Source organism: Manis javanica, chromosome 8 (assembly GCF_040802235.1).
Source record: "Manis javanica isolate MJ-LG chromosome 8, MJ_LKY, whole genome shotgun sequence".
Taxonomy (NCBI): Eukaryota; Metazoa; Chordata; class Mammalia; order Pholidota; family Manidae; genus Manis; species Manis javanica.
The window spans coordinates 49,323,086-49,345,895 of record NC_133163.1 but is presented as its reverse complement, the minus strand read 5'-3'; the positions used below and the strand labels follow the sequence as shown (position 1 = coordinate 49,345,895).

General features: G+C 37.9%; 3 protein-coding genes across 5 annotated transcripts in view; 2 read left to right on the top strand and 1 right to left on the bottom strand.

The window, feature by feature from the left end:
* KLHDC1 (kelch domain containing 1) overlaps positions 1-4,075 on the top strand; it is a 67,711-nt gene extending 63,636 nt beyond the window's left edge. Inside the window, exon 13 of one of the 2 annotated variants that reach the window (XM_073211285.1) lies at positions 906-4,075. In XM_073211285.1, the coding sequence (XP_073067386.1) occupies positions 906-1,092 (187 nt within the window). In that variant the 3' untranslated portion in view covers positions 1,093-4,075. The remainder of the gene's footprint in view (positions 1-905) is intronic. The other variant, XM_073211287.1, reaches the window with a different exon arrangement.
* Positions 4,076-7,876: 3,801 nt separating this feature from the next.
* On the top strand, positions 7,877-18,814 carry KLHDC2 (kelch domain containing 2). Its single transcript, XM_017669170.3, has 13 exons — positions 7,877-8,687; positions 11,183-11,262; positions 12,738-12,855; positions 14,537-14,652; positions 14,965-15,046; positions 15,201-15,284; positions 15,821-15,901; positions 15,974-16,032; positions 16,431-16,540; positions 16,918-16,990; positions 18,022-18,109; positions 18,206-18,258; positions 18,506-18,814. The coding sequence occupies exons 1-13, from the start codon at positions 8,535-8,537 to the stop codon at positions 18,627-18,629; spliced, it is 1,221 nt and encodes a 406-aa protein (XP_017524659.1). The 5' UTR covers positions 7,877-8,534; the 3' UTR covers positions 18,630-18,814.
* NEMF (nuclear export mediator factor) overlaps positions 18,801-22,810 on the bottom strand; it is a 56,588-nt gene continuing 52,578 nt past the window's right edge. For both annotated transcript variants that reach the window (XM_073211284.1, XM_017669169.3), the window contains 5 exons: positions 21,777-21,809; positions 20,643-20,743; positions 20,500-20,543; positions 20,337-20,416; positions 18,801-20,080 (listed from right to left, as the gene is read on the bottom strand). In XM_073211284.1, coding sequence (XP_073067385.1) covers positions 20,003-20,080; positions 20,337-20,416; positions 20,500-20,543; positions 20,643-20,743; positions 21,777-21,809 — 336 coding nt within the window. In that variant the 3' untranslated portion in view covers positions 18,801-20,002. The remainder of the gene's footprint in view (positions 20,081-20,336; positions 20,417-20,499; positions 20,544-20,642; positions 20,744-21,776; positions 21,810-22,810) is intronic.

Sequence of the window (22,810 nt, the reverse complement as noted above, 5' to 3'; positions counted from 1 at the left end):
TCCTCTGTACCTGTGTGGAACATTTCACTCTTCTTATTTAGAGTTTTCATGGAGAGAAAAGCCTTCATGAAATGGAAGATATAAATCTCGAGTGTACATCCTTGTAAAAATGACCACTGAGGTTAACCACTAGAAAATCAAATGAATCTTTTTTTTTATTTCAGAAAGATTTACTTACCTTTTTGATTTAAAGTTTATCAGTTGAAATAGAAGCTTTTTTTTTTTTTTTTTTTTTTTTTGCTAATTCTCTTAAACTTCCTTTGTTTTTAAAGTACAAAACCCTCTTGAAGGTAGCTTAAGAGGTAAAAAGGGAATTGGATCTGGGGGGACGCGGCTCTCTAGGAGAACCTGAAGGGAAAAAACGAGCACCCAGGCCCCCAGGAGGGGAGAACCTCAGGCGGTCTCCTTAGCTTTTTCTGTGCTGGCGCGGCATTCCTCTCTTCAGACCTGTTCCCTCTGGGTCATCGTAAGTCAGGTGTGGGATCCAGGGCAGCCATTTATAGAGGAGGGTGGGGAGGACCAGGTCACGCGGTACAAAAATGGATCCCACGTGCTTCCTCTTGGGGTAATGGAAGCAAAAGTTCTCATGTAAAGGACTGGAAGGGCAAGTGTGAAAACGGCTGCTACAGGTAAACCTACTTTGATATTAAGTGTGAATCTTTTGTGAGTTAGAATTTATTTTTCCATTGATTTTTGGTTAGATATAGTCTCTAGCCTATAAAAATAGACAGTTGTTGTGGTGCTATAAAAAGATCATATATCCTATCACGTTCCCAACAATACAAAGGAAATACATTGTCATGTAAAATTTTTATGATGATTTTTTTTTTTAAAAACACAGACCTATAAATTTTAAATATAACTTCACGTTCAAGAACTAATAATTCTGTTATGTTTGTTCACAGGTCATGCCTTGACTGTATTGGTAAAAATGCTATAATTTTAGAAAGTCAGATATCTTTATTACCTCCTAAGCTTCTGCAACAAGTACTCAAAAAAATAACGTTTTGGGCTGCAGCTAATCACCGAGAAGAACAAAGAGCTCGAAAAGAAGAAAGAGAAAATAAGTATCAGTGGATCAGTAGCAATTAACTTGTTATATACTGTCTATATTTAATATGCTTGAACATTTTAATCAGACCATATCTCCCAAATTGGAGGCTGTATGTAAATGAAAAATTTAAAACACAAATGCTATATTAGAGTGATTATATGACATGGGATATAGGGGATAAGATGTTAATGGCAGATTATATTTATATTTGTAAACTAATTTCCTTGTAAGCAGCAAAAAGTAAGTACAATTGTAAGAGATCTAATTCACTGTGTACTCTGTATTGGAAAGATTATGCAAATTTGAGAAGAATAAGAAATTACCACAAGGACTTTAGAAATCCCCGAACATGATAGATGAAAGCACTGTATATCACTTTCCAAAAAGAATACAACTTCTTAAGTCACTTAAAAATTATCTAAGGCATCTCATTAACTCATTTTTAAACTTTGACCTTAAATAACTGATACAGCTGGCCAAAATTATAAAATAGGGAAACTCTGGTAGGGTATGAAATCCTGAACTATCCTTTTCGCACTTACCCAGTAAAATATTCTTAAGCAGCCTCATAACTTTTCCTCACCTTTGAGTGGGAGAATAAATGTCTTCAGTTGTCTTTCTGTTGCCCCTATGTTACTAGTTTGTCCAATTTTATGTATACAAACACACACACACACACACACCATGTTTTAGTGTCTAAAGTGGAGGTTTATAAATCATACAGGCCTTGAAATATTGAGAAGCAGTCTATTTATTAACTTTTGTGACACATTAAAGTACATTTAGCCTTGAAGAGTGCTTCTAAAATAACTTCATAAATAATGAAATGGGAGGGTAACCTAGTTATTTGCCTTTATAGAAATCCCTTGATTTGACCTACACCATTCTACAGAATTGGGGCTCAAGACCCAGGATACTGACAATATGTTATCTTCCCATTTATTTTCAGTGTTAACTGCCTATACAGAAATGGAACACTATATTTATCTTTATATTCCTTAAAGCAGTATTTTTTACCATAATGAACAAGTTGTCAGTTATACCCCTCCATTGAATTACAAGGAATTACTAAAAAGCTCAGTATATAAAATTACTCTTCACAATACCACCATTGCAAATTATCTCTGAAATTTAAAATGTTTGAGAAAATATATTTCTATGTTGACATATACATGTAGTTTATAATGAAATTACAGGAGTTTGTAGTATTTCACTAAATTTTATATATATATTGTATTTTGGATGTGTAAAACTTCTATTTATGTATTGAGATATTTTGTTTACATTTTATTTATTGTACAAACTATATAGATTTACTATTTTCCTAGTTTTGTTAGTGTGAACCAGTCATTAGAGTTGATTGTGCAAATGATATTTCAGTTTTCATTTTTTTATGCTATATTTAGGCTGAATAACAGATTTAGAAAATGAATCTCACAGATAATATACATCTTGGAATTAATTATCTTATTACTATGAATTTACTATAAAGTTTATACTATATTTAGGCTGAATAACAGATTTAGAAAATGAATCTGTATCAGCATTTTATATTTAGGGGAAAAATACCAAAACCTATTGGATAGTGATAGATGATGATGATTGGAATGAATGCTTTTTTCAATGGCTTCTGGATTGTGGGGATGCCTTCTCTGGTCTTTTAGAAGAACACTTCTGTTTTTAAATGGTTACTTAGAATATTAAAAGTTGGATTAGTCCCCTCAAAATACACACTATCATGTAAGCTTCAAGAGAATGAAAATCTCTGTATATTGTCTGGCACACAAAACTGGTGCTATTCTTATTTGACTTAGTATACTGTGCTGCTTCAGAAAGTTACATGTCCTGAGGCAGCCCCACAGTAGGTGTGACAGGGAATTCTGATTATTACCTTCAATTTCCAAAACGTGGCTTAAACCAGGGCTTCCCTGCTGTTAGGAGGTATAGAAAATCTGGAAGCTGGCAAAGCCTGTTTTGAAGTTTCACACCAAGCAGTATTCATTCTTCACTTTTCAACAGCTGATGGTTTATGAACTTTTGTGCTGACCTCTGCAGTCTACAGAAACCCAAGATATGATAGCCTCATAACTTTATCTCTGAACTCTCCCTTATTGGCTCCATTTGAAGATGAGTCTAGAAGGGTTGACTTTTCTCAGGTGGCTCACAAAATAGTCTGGCTCTAAGGAAAAGGAATTTCTGGCCAACTTTACTGTCTCTCATTCCAGTTGCCAGGAAAAATTCTTCTGAGGCTATTATCATTTTTAGTATGATACAGTAAATAACACATCAAAATTTGTGTACATTTTTCCAGATAGTATCTTTGCACAAATGCCTTTCAAAAAGTTACTAACCTTTTGATAGAAGCTTAAAAATATTCTTTAGAAATTGATACTGTCAGCCCAGGCACAAAGCAATGTGTTTACCAATACATTATTTTATATGTATGTGTGTGAGAGAAACACTATAAAATAAATTCACAAAGATAGAATAATTTTCAGGGTAAAACATACTGTCTGCCAAATTAAAACTTTGATTTCAGAAAATTTCAAAGGAAAAGAAGTAATTTTAAGAAACAGTGCCCCCTGCCAACTTTTTCCCCTGGTACCTGTGTTTCTGTGTATTGATGTGATCCTATTGAAATCCCCAATTTAATGAAATCACCATACAGTCCAGCATGTGAGTACAGCAAGCACATTTTCTAAATCACTCTGTTAATGGGCTCCATATTTTCCCCCAAATTCATGTTAAAGCCCCAGTCCTCACTGTGATAGTATTTGTGGGGTATTTGGGAGTCAATTGAGGTGGGATGAAGGTGGGAATCCCATGATGGGATTACTGTCCACGTAGAAAGAGAATAGACCAGAGTTCTGTCGCTCTTTCTCCCTGCCATGAGGCTGCTCTTGGAAGGAGGCTGTCTGCAAGTCAGGGAGAGGGTTTGCACCAAGACCAAAGCTGCCTGCACCTTGATCTTGGACTTCCGAGCCTCCAGAACCGTGAGAAATAAAAATCTGTTGTTTAGGGCGTCCAGTCTGTGATATTTTGTTATAGCTGCCTTAGCTGAAAGACACACCTGAAATCCATAGTTTAGGGTTCCCTCTCAGTGGTGGACCCTCAGTGTGCTTAAACAAATGTAAAGTAACATGTTTCCACCACTATAGTATCATGCAAAATAGGTTCACTGCCCTAAAAATCCTCTGTGCTCTGCCCATTCATTCCTCCCTCCCCCTGAACCTTGGCACCCACTGATATTTTTACTCTTGCCATCATCTTGCCTTTTCCATAATGTCGTATATTTGAAATCATACAGTATTTTGCCTTTTCAAATTTGCTTATTTCATTAGTAATTTGCATGCAAGTTTCTTGTCTTTTCATTGTTTGAAAAGACAGCATTTCTTTTCAACATTAAATAATTCCATTGTCTGAATGTACCACAGTAATTTCTCTTTAGTATTTTCTATGTAGATGATCATGCATCCATGAACAAAGACAGTTTTACTTCTTTGTTCCCAACCTTTTATTTCCTTGCCTTATTGCATACCTAGGACATCCAGTAGGATGTTGAAAAGTAGTGGTGAGAGGGGATATCCTTTCCCTGTTCCTGATCTTAGTAGGAAAGCTTTCAGTTTTTCACCATTAAGTGTGATGTTAACTGTAGATTTTTTATAGATGTTCTTTATCAAGTTGAGGGAGTTCCTCTCTATATCTGGTTTGCTAGGAGTTTTTATTATAAATAGATATTGCATGTTGTTAAATGTTTTTTTTGCATCTATGATATGATCATGTGACTTTTCTTTTTTGGCCTGTTGATATGATGGATTTCATTAGTAAATGTTTGAATGTTGAGCCAGCCTTGCAGGCCTGGCATAACCCCACTGGGTCATGGTATATAATTTTTAAATTTTTTGGACTTGATTTGCTAATATTTTGTTGGGGACTTTTGCATCTATGTTCATGAGGGATATTGGTCTGTTTTGTTTTCTTGTGATGTCTTTGTCTTGTTTTGGCTGACCTCAAAATGAGTTAGGAGGTATCCTCTCTGCTTCTATGCTCTAAAAGAGATTATAGAAAATAGGTATAATTTCTTCCTTGAATGTTTCCTAGAATTTACCAGTGAAGCTATGTTGGCCTGATGTTTTCTGTTTTTGAAGGTTATTAATTGTTGATTTAATTTCTTTAATAGATATAGGCCTCTTCAGATTATTTCTTCTCATATGTTTTGGCAGATTGTGTCTTTAAGGAATTGGTTCTTTCATCTCTGTTATCAAATATGTGGGCATAGAGTTGTTCTTGGTATTTGTTATCCTCTTACTGTCCGTGGCATCTTCAGTGATGTCCCCTATTTAATTTCTGATATTAGTAATTTGTGTCTTCTTTTTTTCTTGAATTAGCCTGACTAGAGGCTTATTGATCTTTTCCAAAAGCCAGTTTTTGGTTTTGTTGATTTTCTCTGTTTATGCCCTGATTTCAGTTTCATTGTTACTGCTCTAATTTTTGTTAATTCTTTTCATCTGCTTACTTTGACTTTAATCTTTTCTCGTTTCCTAAGATGGAAACAGGTGATTGATTTTTAGATTTTTCTTCTTTTTTAATATATGCATTCGATGCTATAAATTCCCTTCTATGCACTGCTTTCACCCATCCCACAAATTTGGTGAGTTGTAAACATACAGACTAGGGGAAGGAATTTCAGGTCGTGAAAATTTGAGTGGGGAAGCCGTTTTTTTTTTTTGTAGGATTGCCAGGGAGAGACTTTTATTTAGAGATTAAGTGAGAGGACAGAGCTCCTGGCTCACGCCAGGAGGGGACAAGGGAGCCTGGGGTGGTGCATTTGTTTAGGGGATTTATAGGCAGTTGAGGATTTGGGGGAACTGCTAAAGGGCTTAGGGGTGTGGACTTGTTAAAAGTGGTCTTAGGATGTTTTTCCTTGATGAGACATTAAATCCCTTTTAGCATGCTAAAGTGAATAATAAAAACATGGGCTATGCTGAGATACTTTCCTTTATGTGGGGAATATTAACTGATCTCACTGAAGAATGCCTGTAGAGCTTTATGTTTAACACAGAGTTTTGGTAGGTGGTTTCCTTGCATGTTGTTACACTGCTTTGACTGTAATTATCTTGCCTTGCATTTTCTGGAGGCCCTCACCCTACTCTGACTATACCCACAGTCCCTGTCTCATTCCCCCCTCTATAGATGGATACCCTAGCTACTACTAGGGGAAGGGGGCGACGACCGTTCTGGCTGCTTCATGCTAAGAGGGGTGCAGTACGGGGTGCAGTTAGGTCTCCATCAGTGGTCAGTTGAGAGGGCCTTGGAAGATGGGCATTTCTATTCCGGGTTCCATTTCAATTACTATTTGCAGTTTTATGGCTTCTAGGCAAGATAGAACAAATCGTGTTATTAGGTTAAGTAGCAACATCTGAGTTGGGTTTTTCCATTTTGGAGGAATAAACTTGACAAGGAAAAATGTCTGGAGAATCATAGCCAGATATTTTGGGGAAACTAGAATTCTGGATTTAGTCTATGTCCCAATGACTAGTATCAGGACTTAGTATAGATAAGGCTGCATTACTGAAGCAATACTTTTCTCTAAAATCACCCTCATTTTTTTTTTTAGAAGTAACCAGATGAACAAAATAATTAACACTTGGCTTGATTATTTGTCTAAGTGCAGCAAGAAGAGCAGTCGATTACATAGGCTCTTTTAAATGTGCTTTGCTGGAACTTTTTATAAGGAATTTCAGACTGGACTTTTAAAGGCCTCTCGAGGCCAGAAAGCCAAGCCAGACTTGCCATCAGGTTTTGCCTGCAGTACCTGTAGATTTGGGCGACTTTCTGTCTTCTTGAGGTCCCCAAGACATTCTGAGGTTCCTGCACCTGCCAGGAAATGACTTTTCTTATCCACCTGACAAGACTGCTGGGAACCCTGTAAGCAAGATACCAGGCCAGTTCTTCCAAGAGGCTTTTTGTTGGCTCTAAAAGTCAGCCTTAGTTCCTTAAAGCTGTCTATTCATATCTATTTACGCACGTGTCTCTCAGGTATGACATTCCAGTCAATATAAACCAGTGTTTTTAATTGGTTCTCTTACAAGGAAAGCAGATTCTTATTGAACTTATGCAAATAAACATACTGCCATAAAATATGAAAATAGTCACTGAGAGTTTTTAAATTCTGGAGGGATCAGGTAGAGAAAGATAAATGCATCAATTCTGAGAAAGCCTTTTTTTTTGTTCAAAGCGGACCCAGGGTGAAGATGGGGGAGAGAATAAAGTACACTCCTCACCAAACACATCCAAGCAGAGACACCATTAGATTAGGGATTTAAGATGTATTCTAGTCCAACCACATTTTACAGGTGAGGAATCAAGTTTAGATTAAAATAATTCTTAATTTTCTCTTGACCTAGTTGAAATATATATAGCATATAAAATCAAGAGAAAAATAGTGTGTGTGAACTAGATTTGCCATCCTCCCTAAAGGACTGGGCAGTGATGGTTTCTGAAAAACTTTTTGAGCACAATTTTCCAAACTGGGAGGAAGTTGCAGCGGCAATTTAAGATCTCTTCTGCACCTGAACCTAGCTGAGATGCCAGGAACCGCTCTGCGGGCACAGCCGGGTGCGCGGAGTCCGGGAGCCGCTGCGCGCACCCGCGGTCACCTCTGCCGGGAAGCAGCCGAAGACCGGCGCTGGGACCATGCGGAATGGGCGGCGCCTCCTGTGTCCACAGGGAAAGAGCTTTGACCCTCTCTAGGGTAGGGGCTAAGACCAGAAATACATAAGAGCAATTTTACTACCCCTTTCCAAGCTGCGAACCCTTTGAAAACATTCCTCAAACAAGCACCTCTCGGGGAAGAAACACTTTTTGCGAGAATCTCGCTAAACGTCAACAGATCCTTTAAGGGCCGCAGTGGGGGGAGGCTCGCGGCAGAGCGGGGCCTTCCCCGGCCACACGGAGCTCCCGTGCCCAGGACGCCGCGGAAGGGGCAGGGCGGCTGGGACTCTGGCCCGGGAGCCGCGGGTCGGACCGTCGGGCGGCGGCGGTGACGGCGGCAGGAGGACCAAGCGCTGGGGGCGCTGAGCGGCGGCCACGCCCCCGGAACCGGGCGGTGGGTTCAGCGGAAGGGGCGGTCCCAGCCGCGGCGTAAACAAGGGCCGCCGGCGGCTAGAGGCGAGCGGGAGGCGGGGTGGACGGGCTGGAAGCTCATACGGCCGGTCGCCGACCCCTCCCCGTCCTGCCCGCGACCCCGGCCCTCGCCGCCCTCCGCCCGCGCCCCGTTGCGCAGGCGGCGGAGAGGCTGTGCGCGCCCCACCGGGGCCGGGAGGACGGCAGCGCACCCGCGAGGGAGCGCCCCTATCGCGGCTCCTGCACCGCCGCCGCCTGCTCGTCTGCGCCGCCGTGCATTTCGTTCTCCCTTTTCCTTTGTCTTTTCCCTTCTCGCGGGTGTGGGAATTGTTGGGAACAAAAGTGCAGCCGCAAGATGGCTGATGGCAACGAGGATCTGCGGGCGGACGACTTGCCGGGGCCAGCCTACGAGAGCTATGAGCCCATGGAGCTCGCCTGCCCCGCCGAGCGCAGCGGCCACGTAGCCGTCGGCGATGGGCGCCACATGTTCGTCTGGGGCGGCTACAAGGTCAGTGGGTGGCGGCGCCGCGGCAGGCCAGGCGGGAAGGCTGGAGCTGCTGCAGCGGGCGGGAACCTCCCACGCCCCCACGTCTCGACTTCGCCCGTTCATTTGCTGGCGAGTGGGAATCTTCTCACGGGTCCTCCAACCCGTGCTAAGGCTCCTGGGCTGTTGTCACGCCGACTTACGCGCTCGGAGTCCACCCCCGCCACCCCCATGGCTGCGGGCGCGCCCCGGTTCACTCTGTTTGACCGTGGAGCGTTATTCGGGATGGGGGTGGGGCATGTCGGGCGGTGCAGGACTACGAAACGTTTTATTTAAAAGGGCTGAGGGATGTGTAAGAGGTGACAGCCATGTCACTCACCCTTTATCGGACTAGGAGCACTTTACCCCCTGGAGGCGGGGTCATTTTGCTGTGGGCCAGCCTGTACTGCTGCCCACTTACTGCATGACGGAGGTGTAGGAAGCCCCCTGGAATTCCGGCCTAAAGGCCACAGGGATCGCTTAGTCAATCTTCCCGCCGGTTCAGCGATCCCAGCTACATCTCTGCAGATGGCCCCCACACTGCTGTTTGAACATTTCAGGTCTGTTTCTTAAGGGTTGGAATTTTTCCAAAAAAACCCTTATTAAGAATAGTAATGGAAATGCTCCACCAGTAACCAGAAAGTCAACAGCAGCAGTTCTAAGTGCAGTTCTTTGACCCCTGATCGTAAACATTGTGATCAGTTGCCAGTTTAAAGCCAGTTATTTCTTGACCTCAGTCTGGGAATCCTAACCAAGTGTCTCCTATTTATACTTTGCTCTCCAGTTCTGCCCTTTTGCTTTTAGTTTCCCAGTAACACTCCACATTCTGGAATTGTCTTGTTTCATTTGCTGGGTGGCTGTGATCCATTCCTATCAAAAATACTCTTCTTAGTCCCTTTTGGTCTTACAAAGACTTGCAATCTAATCCACTACACCTGTGCCTTCAATGACTTGACGACTGGTAATAGATTTTAGCTTACAGTACAGTTGACCTGATCATAGCTGACCACTTCTGAAATGACTCTCAAAAGAGTTGGGATAAATTGCTATAGCTAGTCTGCTTACTTCATTTGGTTTAACCACAAGTCGTTTTTTCCAATCCTAATTAATCTGCAATATTTTCCTCAGCATCCAATAAGTAGGTATTTAGAACATGGTATTTGGTAGGAGGAGGAAGGTATGTGGTGACCCTTAATAATTTCCCTTGTAGAAGAGTAAACCTGTTGGTCAATCACACTTAAATCTAAAACTATTTTTATTCATAATTCTGTTTGTACAAATCAGCATTGAGGGAAGGGGACTTTCCTTTAGGCGTGGGGAGAGGGAGGCTTGTCAGGGTGGGAGATTCCTGATGGTGAGGTTTTGAGGCCTGGAAGCCTAGGTAGGGAGGAATGATCCATGAAGTGTGATTTAATACAGGCTATCTACCATATTTTGTCTCAGACCCTGAGAAATAGCCACAGGAAGCCCTTGGAGATTGTTTTAAGGGCAATAAACCATAGCCTCCTATACATTAGTCAGTGTTCCTTCCCAGGCCAGGCTGATCTGAGTCAGCCTGCTGTCTTGCTTCCAGCCTTTCTCTTTAAGTGGTAGAATGGAAAGAAATGGCCAGCTACACTTTTTCTGTATAATACTCAAGCTTATTGGACGCTGACACCCATTCTCAGTGAACCTTACTTGTTTACTGTATGTTGACAGTGTTCAAAAAGTGGCCAGGGAGGCTGAAAGATTGGAGAGGTCAGGCAGTGGTTGAAGTTGCAAATTAAGGGAAAGGAGATAGAATCCTGGTTCCACTGTTACTTGCCAAGTAACGTTCAGTAAATTACTTAGCTCTGTTAAAAAACAACAAAAAACCTGTCTTGTATTATGAAATTTTAGGGTTGTTAGGATTAAATAGAGCAATCCATGGAGAGAACTCAGCTCATGCTGGTATATGATAAGTCATTCTGTTAAAGAGTTATTACCTTAAGGGAAATGGAGAACAAGGAACTTAAAATTTTGCATAATATATTTGCATATTTGCATATTTCTAGTTCTGCCCTGCTTCAGTGAATGGGTAAAAGGAAAGAATGGCTAGAAAGTGATACATCAAGTGGAAGTGTGGGTCAGGCACTTTAAAGGTAGGCCTTTCTTTAGCCTGCCAACCATGGCACAAGTAATCTCTTCTGAAGTCATGCAGCTGAAATTTGGCACATCATCTGTTCAGGATAAAGTGGCCTTAAGAGATTTCCCAGAAGTGTCTCAAATTCCTGCACCACTGTGACGACTGTATCAAAATTAAATTAATAGCTGTCTGTATTAAGCATTACCTTAACTATGTGGCATAGGGCAGGGAGGATTCTGCATTTGATAGACTTGAAGGCCTATTTAACTTTTCATAACTCTCATTAGTATCTCAAATAAGATAGGAAGAATACACAGCCATACATCTCAGAATGCCAGCTATTTTTTAACTTGATTTTTTTTCTTTGGTTTCTTAGAGTAATCAAGTCAGAGGATTATATGACTTTTACTTGCCTAGAGAAGAGCTCTGGATCTACAACATGGAGACTGGAAGATGGTAACTGGATATGCGGGGGGAATAAAAAATTCAAATAAAGTTGCAAATAGAAACTGTAAAACCCATTCTGATAAATACTTTAAAGATGCTATATGTTCTGAAAACAATGCTCTGCTAGTTTAGCTTAGCTGCTGAGCTTAGATACTTTAGCATCTCTCCAGAAATAGTTCAGTAATTACTAGATGCTTTTATAACCTTTGAAGTAATTTCTATTCAGGGCTCTGTAAAGCATCACAGTAATATTAAAGATGTAAAGGCTTCAGGTCCTAGAATGGAAATGTAATAAAAGTTCCATGTATATATACACACACCCGGCAAGATGTCTCTGTTACATTGTTACCTTGAATGAGAAAATAATTTTTAGATTGTATCTGGTAGAAATAAAGTTGGTATTCTATTTTAATGAGTTTAACACTAAAATTTCTATGCAAATCTCTGAAATAGTATGTTTCATTTAAAGTGAATAAATTTGCCTTCCATACAAAAGAGGATATTCTGAAACAACCTTTTGCTAGTCTTTTTACAGTGGTACTCAAGAGTATGTCCTTGGCAAAATGATGTGATTTTCAAAAATGCTAAGATGCCGTATTTGAGGGTTTATAGTCTTCGTCATGTCTTACACTGTGAGAATTTTGTGCTGTACATATTTTGTATATGTAAACTAGAACAGTAGTGCCACTTGATTTCATGAATTAAACTGAAAATTTAAGTATTATTTCTGTAGATAGCAAATCAATGTTAATCTGAGCTCTTTGCTAATCATTCTAGATAGTTGGAAACATAATAGTATTCCTTTAATAGGGGAGTTCTACATTTTTTTTTTGGATTCAGTGTCATAAATTTTTAAAAGATAAGCCTACCAAAACTTAAAGCTTAGTATACATAAAGTCATATTGAGGGCAGAAGACCTTAAGTGTCCCCTGAATATTTTGAATCTTTCTTAGGCTTTAGATTCAGGATGTGTTAAAACATGGGAAGCACTCAGAGGAGTGCCTGGCCTGTGGTAAGCACTAAGTGTCTGTAGTGTGACATAAGGTCTGAATCAGGTTCATCTGAACAGCTAAAAGCTATTCATTTGAATAGAAAACACCTATTGAGTAATCTGTTAGCACTGGGATGTTTTACCTTTCCTTCTAGGTTTCTGGCCCACTCAAAAAAATAAAATAACCACTTATGGCCATGTAAGTAAACAATTTAGTTTGAGAAACAAAATGCTGTGCTACTAGATTAAAATATGACTTAGGCTTTCAGAACCTTTCTTTCTGCCTATGTGTAGGGCCAGTTGGCATGGCCTATGGAATGGGTAAAGAGAGAAAAACTTATTCTGTGGATCACTTTTAGAATTATTAGAGACCCTAGACAGTATCTAATCAGCTAGCTCATTTTATTTTATTCTTTACTGTGGGACAGAACTAGAATAATAATGAGCTTCTCCCTTTTAGGAAACTTAATTACATTCAGTTTTTCCCCCTCAGGAAAAAAATTAACACTGAAGGAGATGTTCCTCCTTCCATGTCAGGGAGCTGCGCTGTATGTGTAGACAGGGTGCTGTACTTGTTTGGCGGACACCATTCAAGAGGCAATACGAATAAGGTTAGTGTTTCTAAGGATTATGGTGCAAGGCAATTCTATTCTTTTTCAGACAACTTCAGATTTCCAAGGTTAGCCCATACTTATTCTTGGCCCAGCTTAAAAAAAATACATACTTGGTTATGGTAAATGTGCATTTTAGTATTTTATTTAGGAGGCCGTATTCACCTAGGCCTTTTGTAAAATCAATTTTGGTTAGCAACCTGTGTGTAGTAACTGCCTAGGTTGTTTCTGTGTTCTTTGCAGCTACCTGTTCTCTTAGAACCCTGAGTATTAGATGAATATTAGTAGACTAAATGAAAACAAGATATAATCATGGGGGGCAGGGTAAAACTCAACTGACCACCACTAAGCTATGTGGATAAATTAGCACTGACGAAATTTTATATACTAACATTTTTATAACATGGTGCTATAAGGTACTGTTGTTCAGACCTTGTCCATGTTTTTCCCAAATAGGAGAAAAAGATATAAGTTGTTATCTCAAGCCAGTCATGAGATATGAAGTCAGTCAGAAAGGGGCATATGATATACATAGTTTCTTATAAATGCATTTATTTGGCAACTTAATAACAAGCACCTTCTATGCCAATCACTTGGTTAGACATTGGAGACATAGTTCCCACCTCTAGGAGCTCACATTCTAGAAGGGACACATACAAGTAAATGATTTCAGTAGCATATGATAAAGAGATACACAGAGCCTGGTTCACAGTAATCGCTCAGTAAATACTGTTGACTCTGAAGGGAAGTCATCACTCAAGCAGTGATGCTTCAATTGAATCATGCAATTGGGAGAGGTAGCCAAGATAAAGGTATTAAGATGCAGAGGTATAAGCAAATAGGTCTTGTTCATCAAGTGCCAAGCCCCACTTTTGTCTTTATATATTAATATAATAAGCTTTTGCTTAAGATTTTGTTTGAAGAAATGGTTCTGTGCCTAAAAGATTTTGTGAGGCACTGCCGTAGGTTGTTGTAGAGCCATGTATTTTACAACTGTGTATTATTAAAAAATAACGTAGACAGAACATACGGACGCTTGGGAAAGAGAAGCTGTGGCTTATAGGGGGTGGTCGGGGAGAGATGGTAAGAGCTGGTATGTCAAATGCCTAGAGTTGAGTATTTTGATTGAGAGGAAGCTTAGGAATCTTAAGAGAAGTAAAAAAACATATATAATGGTCAAATTTATTCAAGTACCTGGATGTGAATGCTTTGAAACAAACCAATGCTTAATCTTTTAAGATTTGTCCTTGGTTCCTAAAGTTAAGCAGGCACTTAAGACATCTTTCTTAAACTGAATTTGAAGGTGAAATTGCTAAGTCTGACTTTTGGTAAAACCATCCTGATACCCATAAATTAGATTAGTACAACTCAAAGTGCCTATCTAAGGCACAGAATGTAAATCAACACACTACTTAACTATTCTTCCATTGAAAAGGTTTGGCTATGGGGAAGAAATTAGTGAACTGAACAGGGTGCTTAGTGATGTATTCTGGCACAAGTTCCTTCCCAAGACTCAGACCAGTAACAACAGTTTGCAGACTGGCAACCAGTCTGTAGTTAACACTTTTAGTAGCACTGAATTAGATGACATTCTTCTTATCATAAATCACAATGAAATTAAATGCCAAGGTTGAATTTCTTTCATATAACCAAATCTAATTGAAATAATTGCTTCTGACAGTTCTACATGCTGGATTCAAGATCTACAGACAGAGTATTACAGTGGGAAAGAATTGATTGCCAAGGAATTCCTCCCTCATCAAAGGACAAACTTGGTGTCTGGGTATATAAAAACAAGTGAGTTAAAAAAGTATTGGTTTGGTTTTTATGTGGGAAGTGGTCTGCCAGTAAGTATACTTAGCCAATAACAGTAACAGAGTAACTACGGAACATACCTTCTAGGGCCCATACAAGGATTAAGCAAATACATAAAGCACTTAACATAGCAAAAGACATAATTATTAGCTATGTTATCCATTAGTATTTGAATAAGTATTTTCCTATACCCGTGTGCCTTCTCAACTCATAGCATGTTACAAAATATGAGAAATTTCTCGTATCCCAACTGTGGTGTTTGAATTTTTGGTATCTCGGTTTTTTATCAAACAGGTTAATATTTTTTGGAGGGTATGGATATTTACCTGAAGATAAAGTATTGGGAACTTTTGAATTTGATGAAACATCTTTTTGGGTAAGATAAGTTTTAAATTTGCATGTAGGCCACTTAATATGTTAAAATAGTACACTTTGCTAGTAGTTTCATACATATCCTTGTTTAATCAAAGGATATGTAATAATTTTACAAACATCTGTAAAGTAACTCAGAGATTCTTATTTTTCTGTAGAATTCAAGTCATCCAAGAGGATGGAATGATCATGTACATATTTTAGACACTGAAACATTTATCTGGAGCCAACCTATAACTACTGTGAGTTACTGAAGAATAGTGATAAAACAAGGCCACTTAGAGGAGGAGGGGGAGTTGGGAGGTGGTATAAAACTGGCAGTTCATTCCTGTTATTTTCTTACCTATTTTATTATTCTCCAAGGAGTCTAGAATTCAAAAAAGTTCAGTGAATGTAGAGACTAACTGACCATCTGTTATCTAATAGGTGGTAAGTGGTATTGTTTGTAACTAAATGACCTAGCACTAGGTTGGAATTTAAGTCACTCAAATATTAGATTTCTTTTTCCTCTGACACAGATATCATATAATGTGCTAGCTTTTATTTTAAAAGAAAAATAAAGCAAGCATTCTACTATATTAACTAACCCATTCAGTAATACCTCTCAAAAATATGAAATTAAAATTCCCAGTTCTGGAAACCAGCCTTTAGTACTACATGACCAGAAGTCTACAGTTCAGCTTAAGAGCTTAAGTATCTGCAAAATCTTATCCCACATCCAGAGAAGACTCTAGTAAGGTCACTTAATTCACTAAGTTGGTTTTCTGACTTTTGACAGGGTAAAGCCCCTTCACCCCGCGCTGCCCATGCCTGTGCGACTGTGGGAAACAAAGGCTTTGTGTTTGGAGGTAGATACCGAGTGAGTATGCACAGTTTCAATTACTTGTTTTTGTATTTTTCAACATGATAATGACTTAATTATCTTTTTTAGGATGCTAGAATGAATGATCTTCACTGTCTTAATCTGGATACATGGGAGTGGAATGAATTGTAGGTATCACTTCAGATTTAAGTTATTTATTTATTTTTAATTTGTTTTTTTTCTTTTATAATGTATTTGCTTAAATTTTCTGTAAGTATGAATTTAAATAGACTTGATTACTAGATCCTTAAATAAGGAACTTAACTTTTTTTAATTTCCAGTTCCCATTAACTGTGTTACTGGCCACAGCATGTGCTCAATGTTTGTTGAAATGTCTAAAGTTGACTCTACATTCAAAGAAAATAGTCATTCTAAAGCATGTAGTTGTTAATACCAAGAAGCCTTTTTTAAGGTCTCTTTTTTCATAAGTTCATATACATTTGAAAGGAAAACTTCAGTATTTCTCTGCCTTAAATACAGCAGCCATTTTTAAATGTAGATATTGTAACTTAGCTATTATTTTCAGAATTCCACAAGGCATATGCCCAGTTGGTCGATCTTGGCATTCACTAACACCAGTTTCTTCAGATCATCTCTTTCTCTTTGGAGGATTTACCACTGATAAACAGCCACTAAGTAAGTCCTTTAAAAATATGGTAAGAAATCATTATATATATATATAATATACAAATAGCTGAAAAAAATCAATTTTAGATATATCAGAAGGCTATAAGGTTGGTTGGAAGGTTTGTTATTTTGATCATATAACACAGTTGTTTTCTACTATGACATACATCCATTCTGTCCAGTAAAGAAACGACCTGAAGCACTTAAAGTCCCACTATAAAATGCAAGTGGCTTACCTGGTTAATTGCAGAGAATAAAAAGAAAATATAATTTCTGTATTTACTCACAATCTGATTATCTATTTTGCTAAAGCTGTGTCCTTTAAATATTAATGTTACATTGACAGAATAACTTCCTCATAGCTCTTTTTTCTTTGTTTCAATCAGGTGATGCCTGGACTTACTGCATCAGTAAAAATGAATGGATACAGTTTAATCATCCCTATACTGAAAAACCAAGGTATGAACTGTTTAAAAGGTAATCCTTACACTGAATAAATGAGGTCCATAGACATGTACAAGACTGGTAATGACTGAGAAATTTTTGGTTGCATTAAATCTATCATTTGTAATTTGAAAAATCCTAGCATTCACTAAATTTAACATCATCCTTATTTGAAAGAAAAGAAAACCAATGTTATCTGTATGTCATCTGCTTTCTTTTCTGTCATCCATATATGAAAAATGTGGCTGGATTTTTGATTTTTGCCTCTTCATCATGAAATTTTTGATACGAACTTATCACCAGGCTCTTTACCCATGTGAGTTTGTCTGCATCTAGGTGTGTCATTTAAGAAAGAGGAACAGGAAAGGAGAGAATTTCAATACCTGAAACAATGTACATGGGGGGTAAAAATCGAGGACTTTCAATTAGATGTAATAGTAGCTCTATAAAACAAAGATTAAGAAATCACATCATCCAAAAAGAAGAGTATATTAAACATTGATAGTTATTCTTCCAAAGGAAAGGATATAGTGAGATTTGGTGTTCAAAGCACATTTAGGTATGTCAGCTTGCTTTTTTCCCCAAGCCTCCAAGTAGAGTCACGCCACTAACACTTCATTTGGCATAGAAATTCTCTCCATAGTACACCAAGCCCTCAGACACTCTGTTTACTTAGGCAGATTCAGCATCCCTTGGAAGTTTGTTTAAGGCCAGTTGGCCCTACCTTTGAAAAGGAGGGGGCATATACCTACCACTTATCTCCTGTAAGATTTTTACTGCTAACAAAGATCTAGAGGACAGATCATTAAGTTCAAACCCTCATTGCATAAATTAAGACTGAGCCAGAGATATAAAACAGTAACATCCAGTTAAGGACATTGATTTTTCTACATCTTGCTGCTTTTCCTTAAAGTAATTGCTTCTCACCATGATGTTTACATCTGAACTAAAGATTGCTTGTCTTTATGTCATCAGCTATATTCTATAGTGTGAGGGTATCAGTTTGATGTTTTGGGTAACTTTAAATACTTTTGTTCTAAATCCAGATTATGGCATACAGCCTGTGCCAGTGATGAAGGAGAAGTAATTGTTTTTGGTGGGTGTGCCAATAACCTTCTTGTCCATCACAGAGCTGTAAGTATAGTACACTGTGTTAAAGGCCGCTTTGTAACACTGCTGGGGCCTCCTTGGGAAGAGTTTGCTTTTTTGTGTTCTTCCTCTGTTTTTCAGGCACACAGTAATGAAATACTTATATTTTCTGTTCAACCAAAATCTCTTGTAAGGTAAGTAACTTTTTACTTGGTCCTTAGCTTATTTTAAATTGTGTTTCCTAACAGTTTAAATTAGTGCCCTTGAAAAACCAGGTTTAGGGACAACTTAAGGGCACTACCATGCCTTCATTGATGCAACTAACCAATTCCTATGAAAATCTTTAAAGAAAATGTTTTTTGTTTGTTTTTGTAGTTCTTCAAGTGAATGTACTTCTAAACAGCAATCTGAAATTATTTTTCTTTCCCTGTCCACTTTCAGGCTATGTTTAGAAGCAGTCATTTGCTTTAAAGAAATGTTAGCCAACTCGTGGAACTGCCTTCCAAAACACTTACTTCACAGTGTTAATCAGAGGTTTGGGAGTAACAACACTTCTGGATCTTAAGGCTTCAGAGATAATGCCTCTGATCATCTTGCATGGATAGCAGTTCTGTAAACCTCACAGAGTGGCAGCGTTTGTATAGTATGTGCACTGTGGTAGCGTGCAGCTTGTTGGTTTTAATGTGCATGTGAATGGCCTAGAGAACCTATTTTTGTGTCTAAAGTTTACAATAAACGTATTTAACACCAGTAGTAACTGTCTTCTATTAAAGCAAAAGAAAATTAATACTTAGGCTTTTTACCCCAAGGAATGGTTATTGTATTTCCTTTTTGGTAACTTCAGATGTATATCTATAGGAACATTATACTAATTACTCTTTCACTATCAAAATGGTAAAAAGTTATTTTTTAAAAACATTAATATTATTTTAGATTTTTTTTTTAAATGACAAGTGGTCTATTATGTTGTATTTACAACACTAGGCTATATAGTGTTTGCTTTTTTTTTATAAATTTAAAATGGAAAAAACATTTTCAGTAGGACTAAGCTGACAAAAGAAATTTTGTAAGGACCAACAACTGTTCAGTAGTTTGATCTCAATGCTTTGGTATAGGGGCTGGGGCATGCAATCCTGTTGATATAGGTAGGCTGTTGTCTAATTATTTAAAAATTAACAGAATTTTGTAGCTCATAAAAGAATGGAAATAATGTACAACTTTATTCTCCATTCTGTTAAGGAGCAGAAAACTGGTTCAGGAGTCTTTAGTTGGTAAGCCTAAAAGTGCACTTTTATGTTATAGGCTCAGGTGCTCTGTAGCATGCTTCTGGTACTTACTAGAGGTGGAAACTAAAACAGTATGGAACTGAATGAGATAACAAGGAAAATACTAAGATGAAAAGTGAAGGTGTATAAATGCATGGAAATGATCCACACCAATTTCTTCTGTATTCTTTCTTAAGCTGAGTCATGGGACTTACCTGTATTTTAAGTCTAGTCTGATTTTTTTTGATAAGTATAAGTAAAGGTAGAAGGAAATTTGCTCAATACTTAGGATTTTCAAGACTAATCCTAAATGCTTAACTCCTCCAACCACCACCAGGAAAAACAAAACAAAACTAGTGATTGGCCTATAATAGATATATATTATATACAGTAGACAACCAAATCAATAGTCTAAGCAATTGAGTCACTTCACTATTTGGTTTCTTTACAGCATGAAATTAATACTTAATAAATTTCAAGAGAATGCTGAACTACAGATGTATACAATTAGCATGTAACTGTCCACAAATCTTTTAGGGACTCCTGTTGTAGACAGTGTTTCCATTTAGTTCATTGCTAAATGTGAAAGTCTCCTTACATGGTGTTTTCATCTCTGAACCTCCAAAAGGCTATAAAATTGGCTCATCTCAAATATTTTAGGATTTCACTTCTGCTACTTCCTTTTTACATTCAGAAGATTAGGTGCAGATACTTTCACTTTGCCAGGAATGTTTCTTGACAAATCCGTGTCCTAAAAAAAGAGAATTGCTGAGTATCTTCACATTCTGTAAGGTCAATCATGTTTCTTTTATGACAGTTATGTATCCTCTGCTGTCAAAAATATTCCCCAGATTTTCACCTGAAATTACTTAACATATACAGCATTTCCTCCCAAAACAATAGTTACAGTTGGCACCTACTAAAGCCACAACAAAAAATAGGAAACTATAATTGCTAACATTTTTAATTGCACCACCAACACCCAGAGTTCCACAGGAATACTTTACCTTTACGCTGCGGAATAAGTCTTTTTCTCTTACTGTTGCTTCTTTGGAGTGCATAAAACTATTCAAGGCTGTTTTTGCAGCTGAAAGTAGAACATAGGAGAATCTACTTCTGTTCAGTCAAGAAATATTTAAAATTGCAATTCAAAAAAAGATTTTTAAATACCTTTTCCCTTTTTCTGAACTCCAGGAGTAAGTTTGACTTTGTATCTTTAAAAAGGAATTGCATGTGTTACTAAATAGAGATAACAAAATAATGCCTATGTCACTACTGTGTGAGCTGTTTTGAGTAAACCAATGGTGACTTACTTGTAGTTTGTCATGGTGGTGTAAGGGGCACATATTGGAATGGCAAACAGTAACACGTCTTCAGGATGTGGCTGCCCTGTCAAAGAGTCAAACAGATTTTCCTAAAAAGGGAAAACAAAAACAATTATAAATGTAATTAATATCTGTCCTAAAAAGGGAGAATTAAAACAGTTAAATTAGTATCAACATATTTTTATACTTTCCTTATAGACATACAGTCTTAAGCTCTGCTTTATAGCTCCAAAGGGTTTAAGACCAATAGTATTTAAATATATATTCTTTACACTTATTTTTGCTTAGCATAGTGAGAAATGAGAATGATTTTCAAAATGGTGCTTGTAGAACAATTTAAGAGAGTGAGAAAAAAACTTGTTGGATATTACTTGAGTTGCAGAAGACTACTATGGATTAAAATGATGCACAATAATGACCTCAGATAGACTGAAATCCATTACAGGGAAAGGGGCCTGATGCTTTGGCTAGACCAGTGCTTCTTGACTTGGGGATTTTGCCCACAGAGGACACTGGTCAATGTCTGGAAACAGTTTTTGTCATCACAACTGGGAGACGGGGGCAGGAATAGAGTGATACTGACATCCACTGGGTAAGGCCAGGAATAGGACAGCTCCCCATAATAAAGAATTATCCATCCCAAAATGTTAATAATGCCAAAATTGAGAAACCCCGGGCTAGAACAGCCTTCTCTCTTGCCTGTTCTTAAGGAGAAATCCTAGGGCTTCTTAAGAGTTCCCACTTGGTGGGCTGCCTACAACACTGCCCACCTTTATTCAAGAAGAGTAAATTTAGATTTAGGACAACATGCTTGGTGCTGATGTACAATGTACTATGTGCTATGAACTTTTCCTACATGCTCTACTTATCTTAGTTCTTAAAACAACTCCCTCCTGGTAGAGACAATTACTATCCCTGTTCTTCAGATGATGAAACTGGCACAAATGTTTCCAAAGTTATAGTTACATGAGGTGAAGCTGGGATTCAAACCCAGAATGTGTGACTCCAGAGCCTGTAGTTCTTGTCATGTCACGGACTTAATTAGTTAGAAATTGTGTGTCAAACATTCTGGGAACTGGATTGCAGAATGTTGTAGCAGGGACCGCCAACACAAAATCATACCTCATTTCCTTGTTGATCCAGATCTTGCTCTTCCTGCTCCAAACAAAATTTTAAAAGTCAGCCATAATTTAAATTAAATTTTCACACTGTTAAAAACTATGAGAAGAAAGAAATAGTGATGTAACAAGACTCGCTTCTAACCCACAGAATAGGGACCGCAGATTGTGTTCTTCAGTGTCCCGAGACTGAGTGAATTAATTTGTATGTCTAATAGTTCAGAAAGCAATGCCATTCAAAGAACAAAAGGATTGTTCTCTGAAGTTTAAAAATAACAAAAACAACTTTCACATAGAGTATATGCTAAAGCAGTGAATGTTAACGGGCAATTTAAAATGACAACTAAGCTTGATATGTCTTCCAGGGGAAAAGAAAATGAAGTCTGGCAAGCAGAACTTCTGTTTAGTCTCTGTTCAACAGTTTTAGGATACATTTTTCACATATTAAAATAAGTGTAATTCTTTGTGCTTACATTAAAAAATCTGGAGATAACCTTACTGAGAAAGAACACTCACAGTTAAAACCTTTAATGGGTATTTATGAGAACAGGGTTTACAGAATAAACTTAAAAAATTAGCATAAAAATTTGAGGATCGAGATGCTTTTATTATTACTAGACAATAAGACTGTTCAGCACAGGGAAAAAGAAGCTAGTAATACCTTTAAAATCCCCATAAGCACTACCTTACTGAATGGATCACAAAATTATAACCAAAGCTTTAACTGCCATAAATACACAAGCTGAATCAAAATCTGCTGATTTATTAACAATAAATCCTTTGCTCAGAATTTCAAGAGGTATATATTCCTGCCAAGAGATGTACTTAAGCCTGGGTTTGCTGTATTCAGTTTGTTAGAAAGACCATCTTAACTGTAAAAATGTCATCTCACTGATTTTGCAGCCAGGGCACTTGGATGCTTTCACAGTGCAGTCACTTCGAACATTATGTGAGAAAATAATACATTCCTATAGAAAAACCTAGATAAATGTAAATTTATTTTCTACTCATCTTTAAAACAATCCCAATCATTTGTCT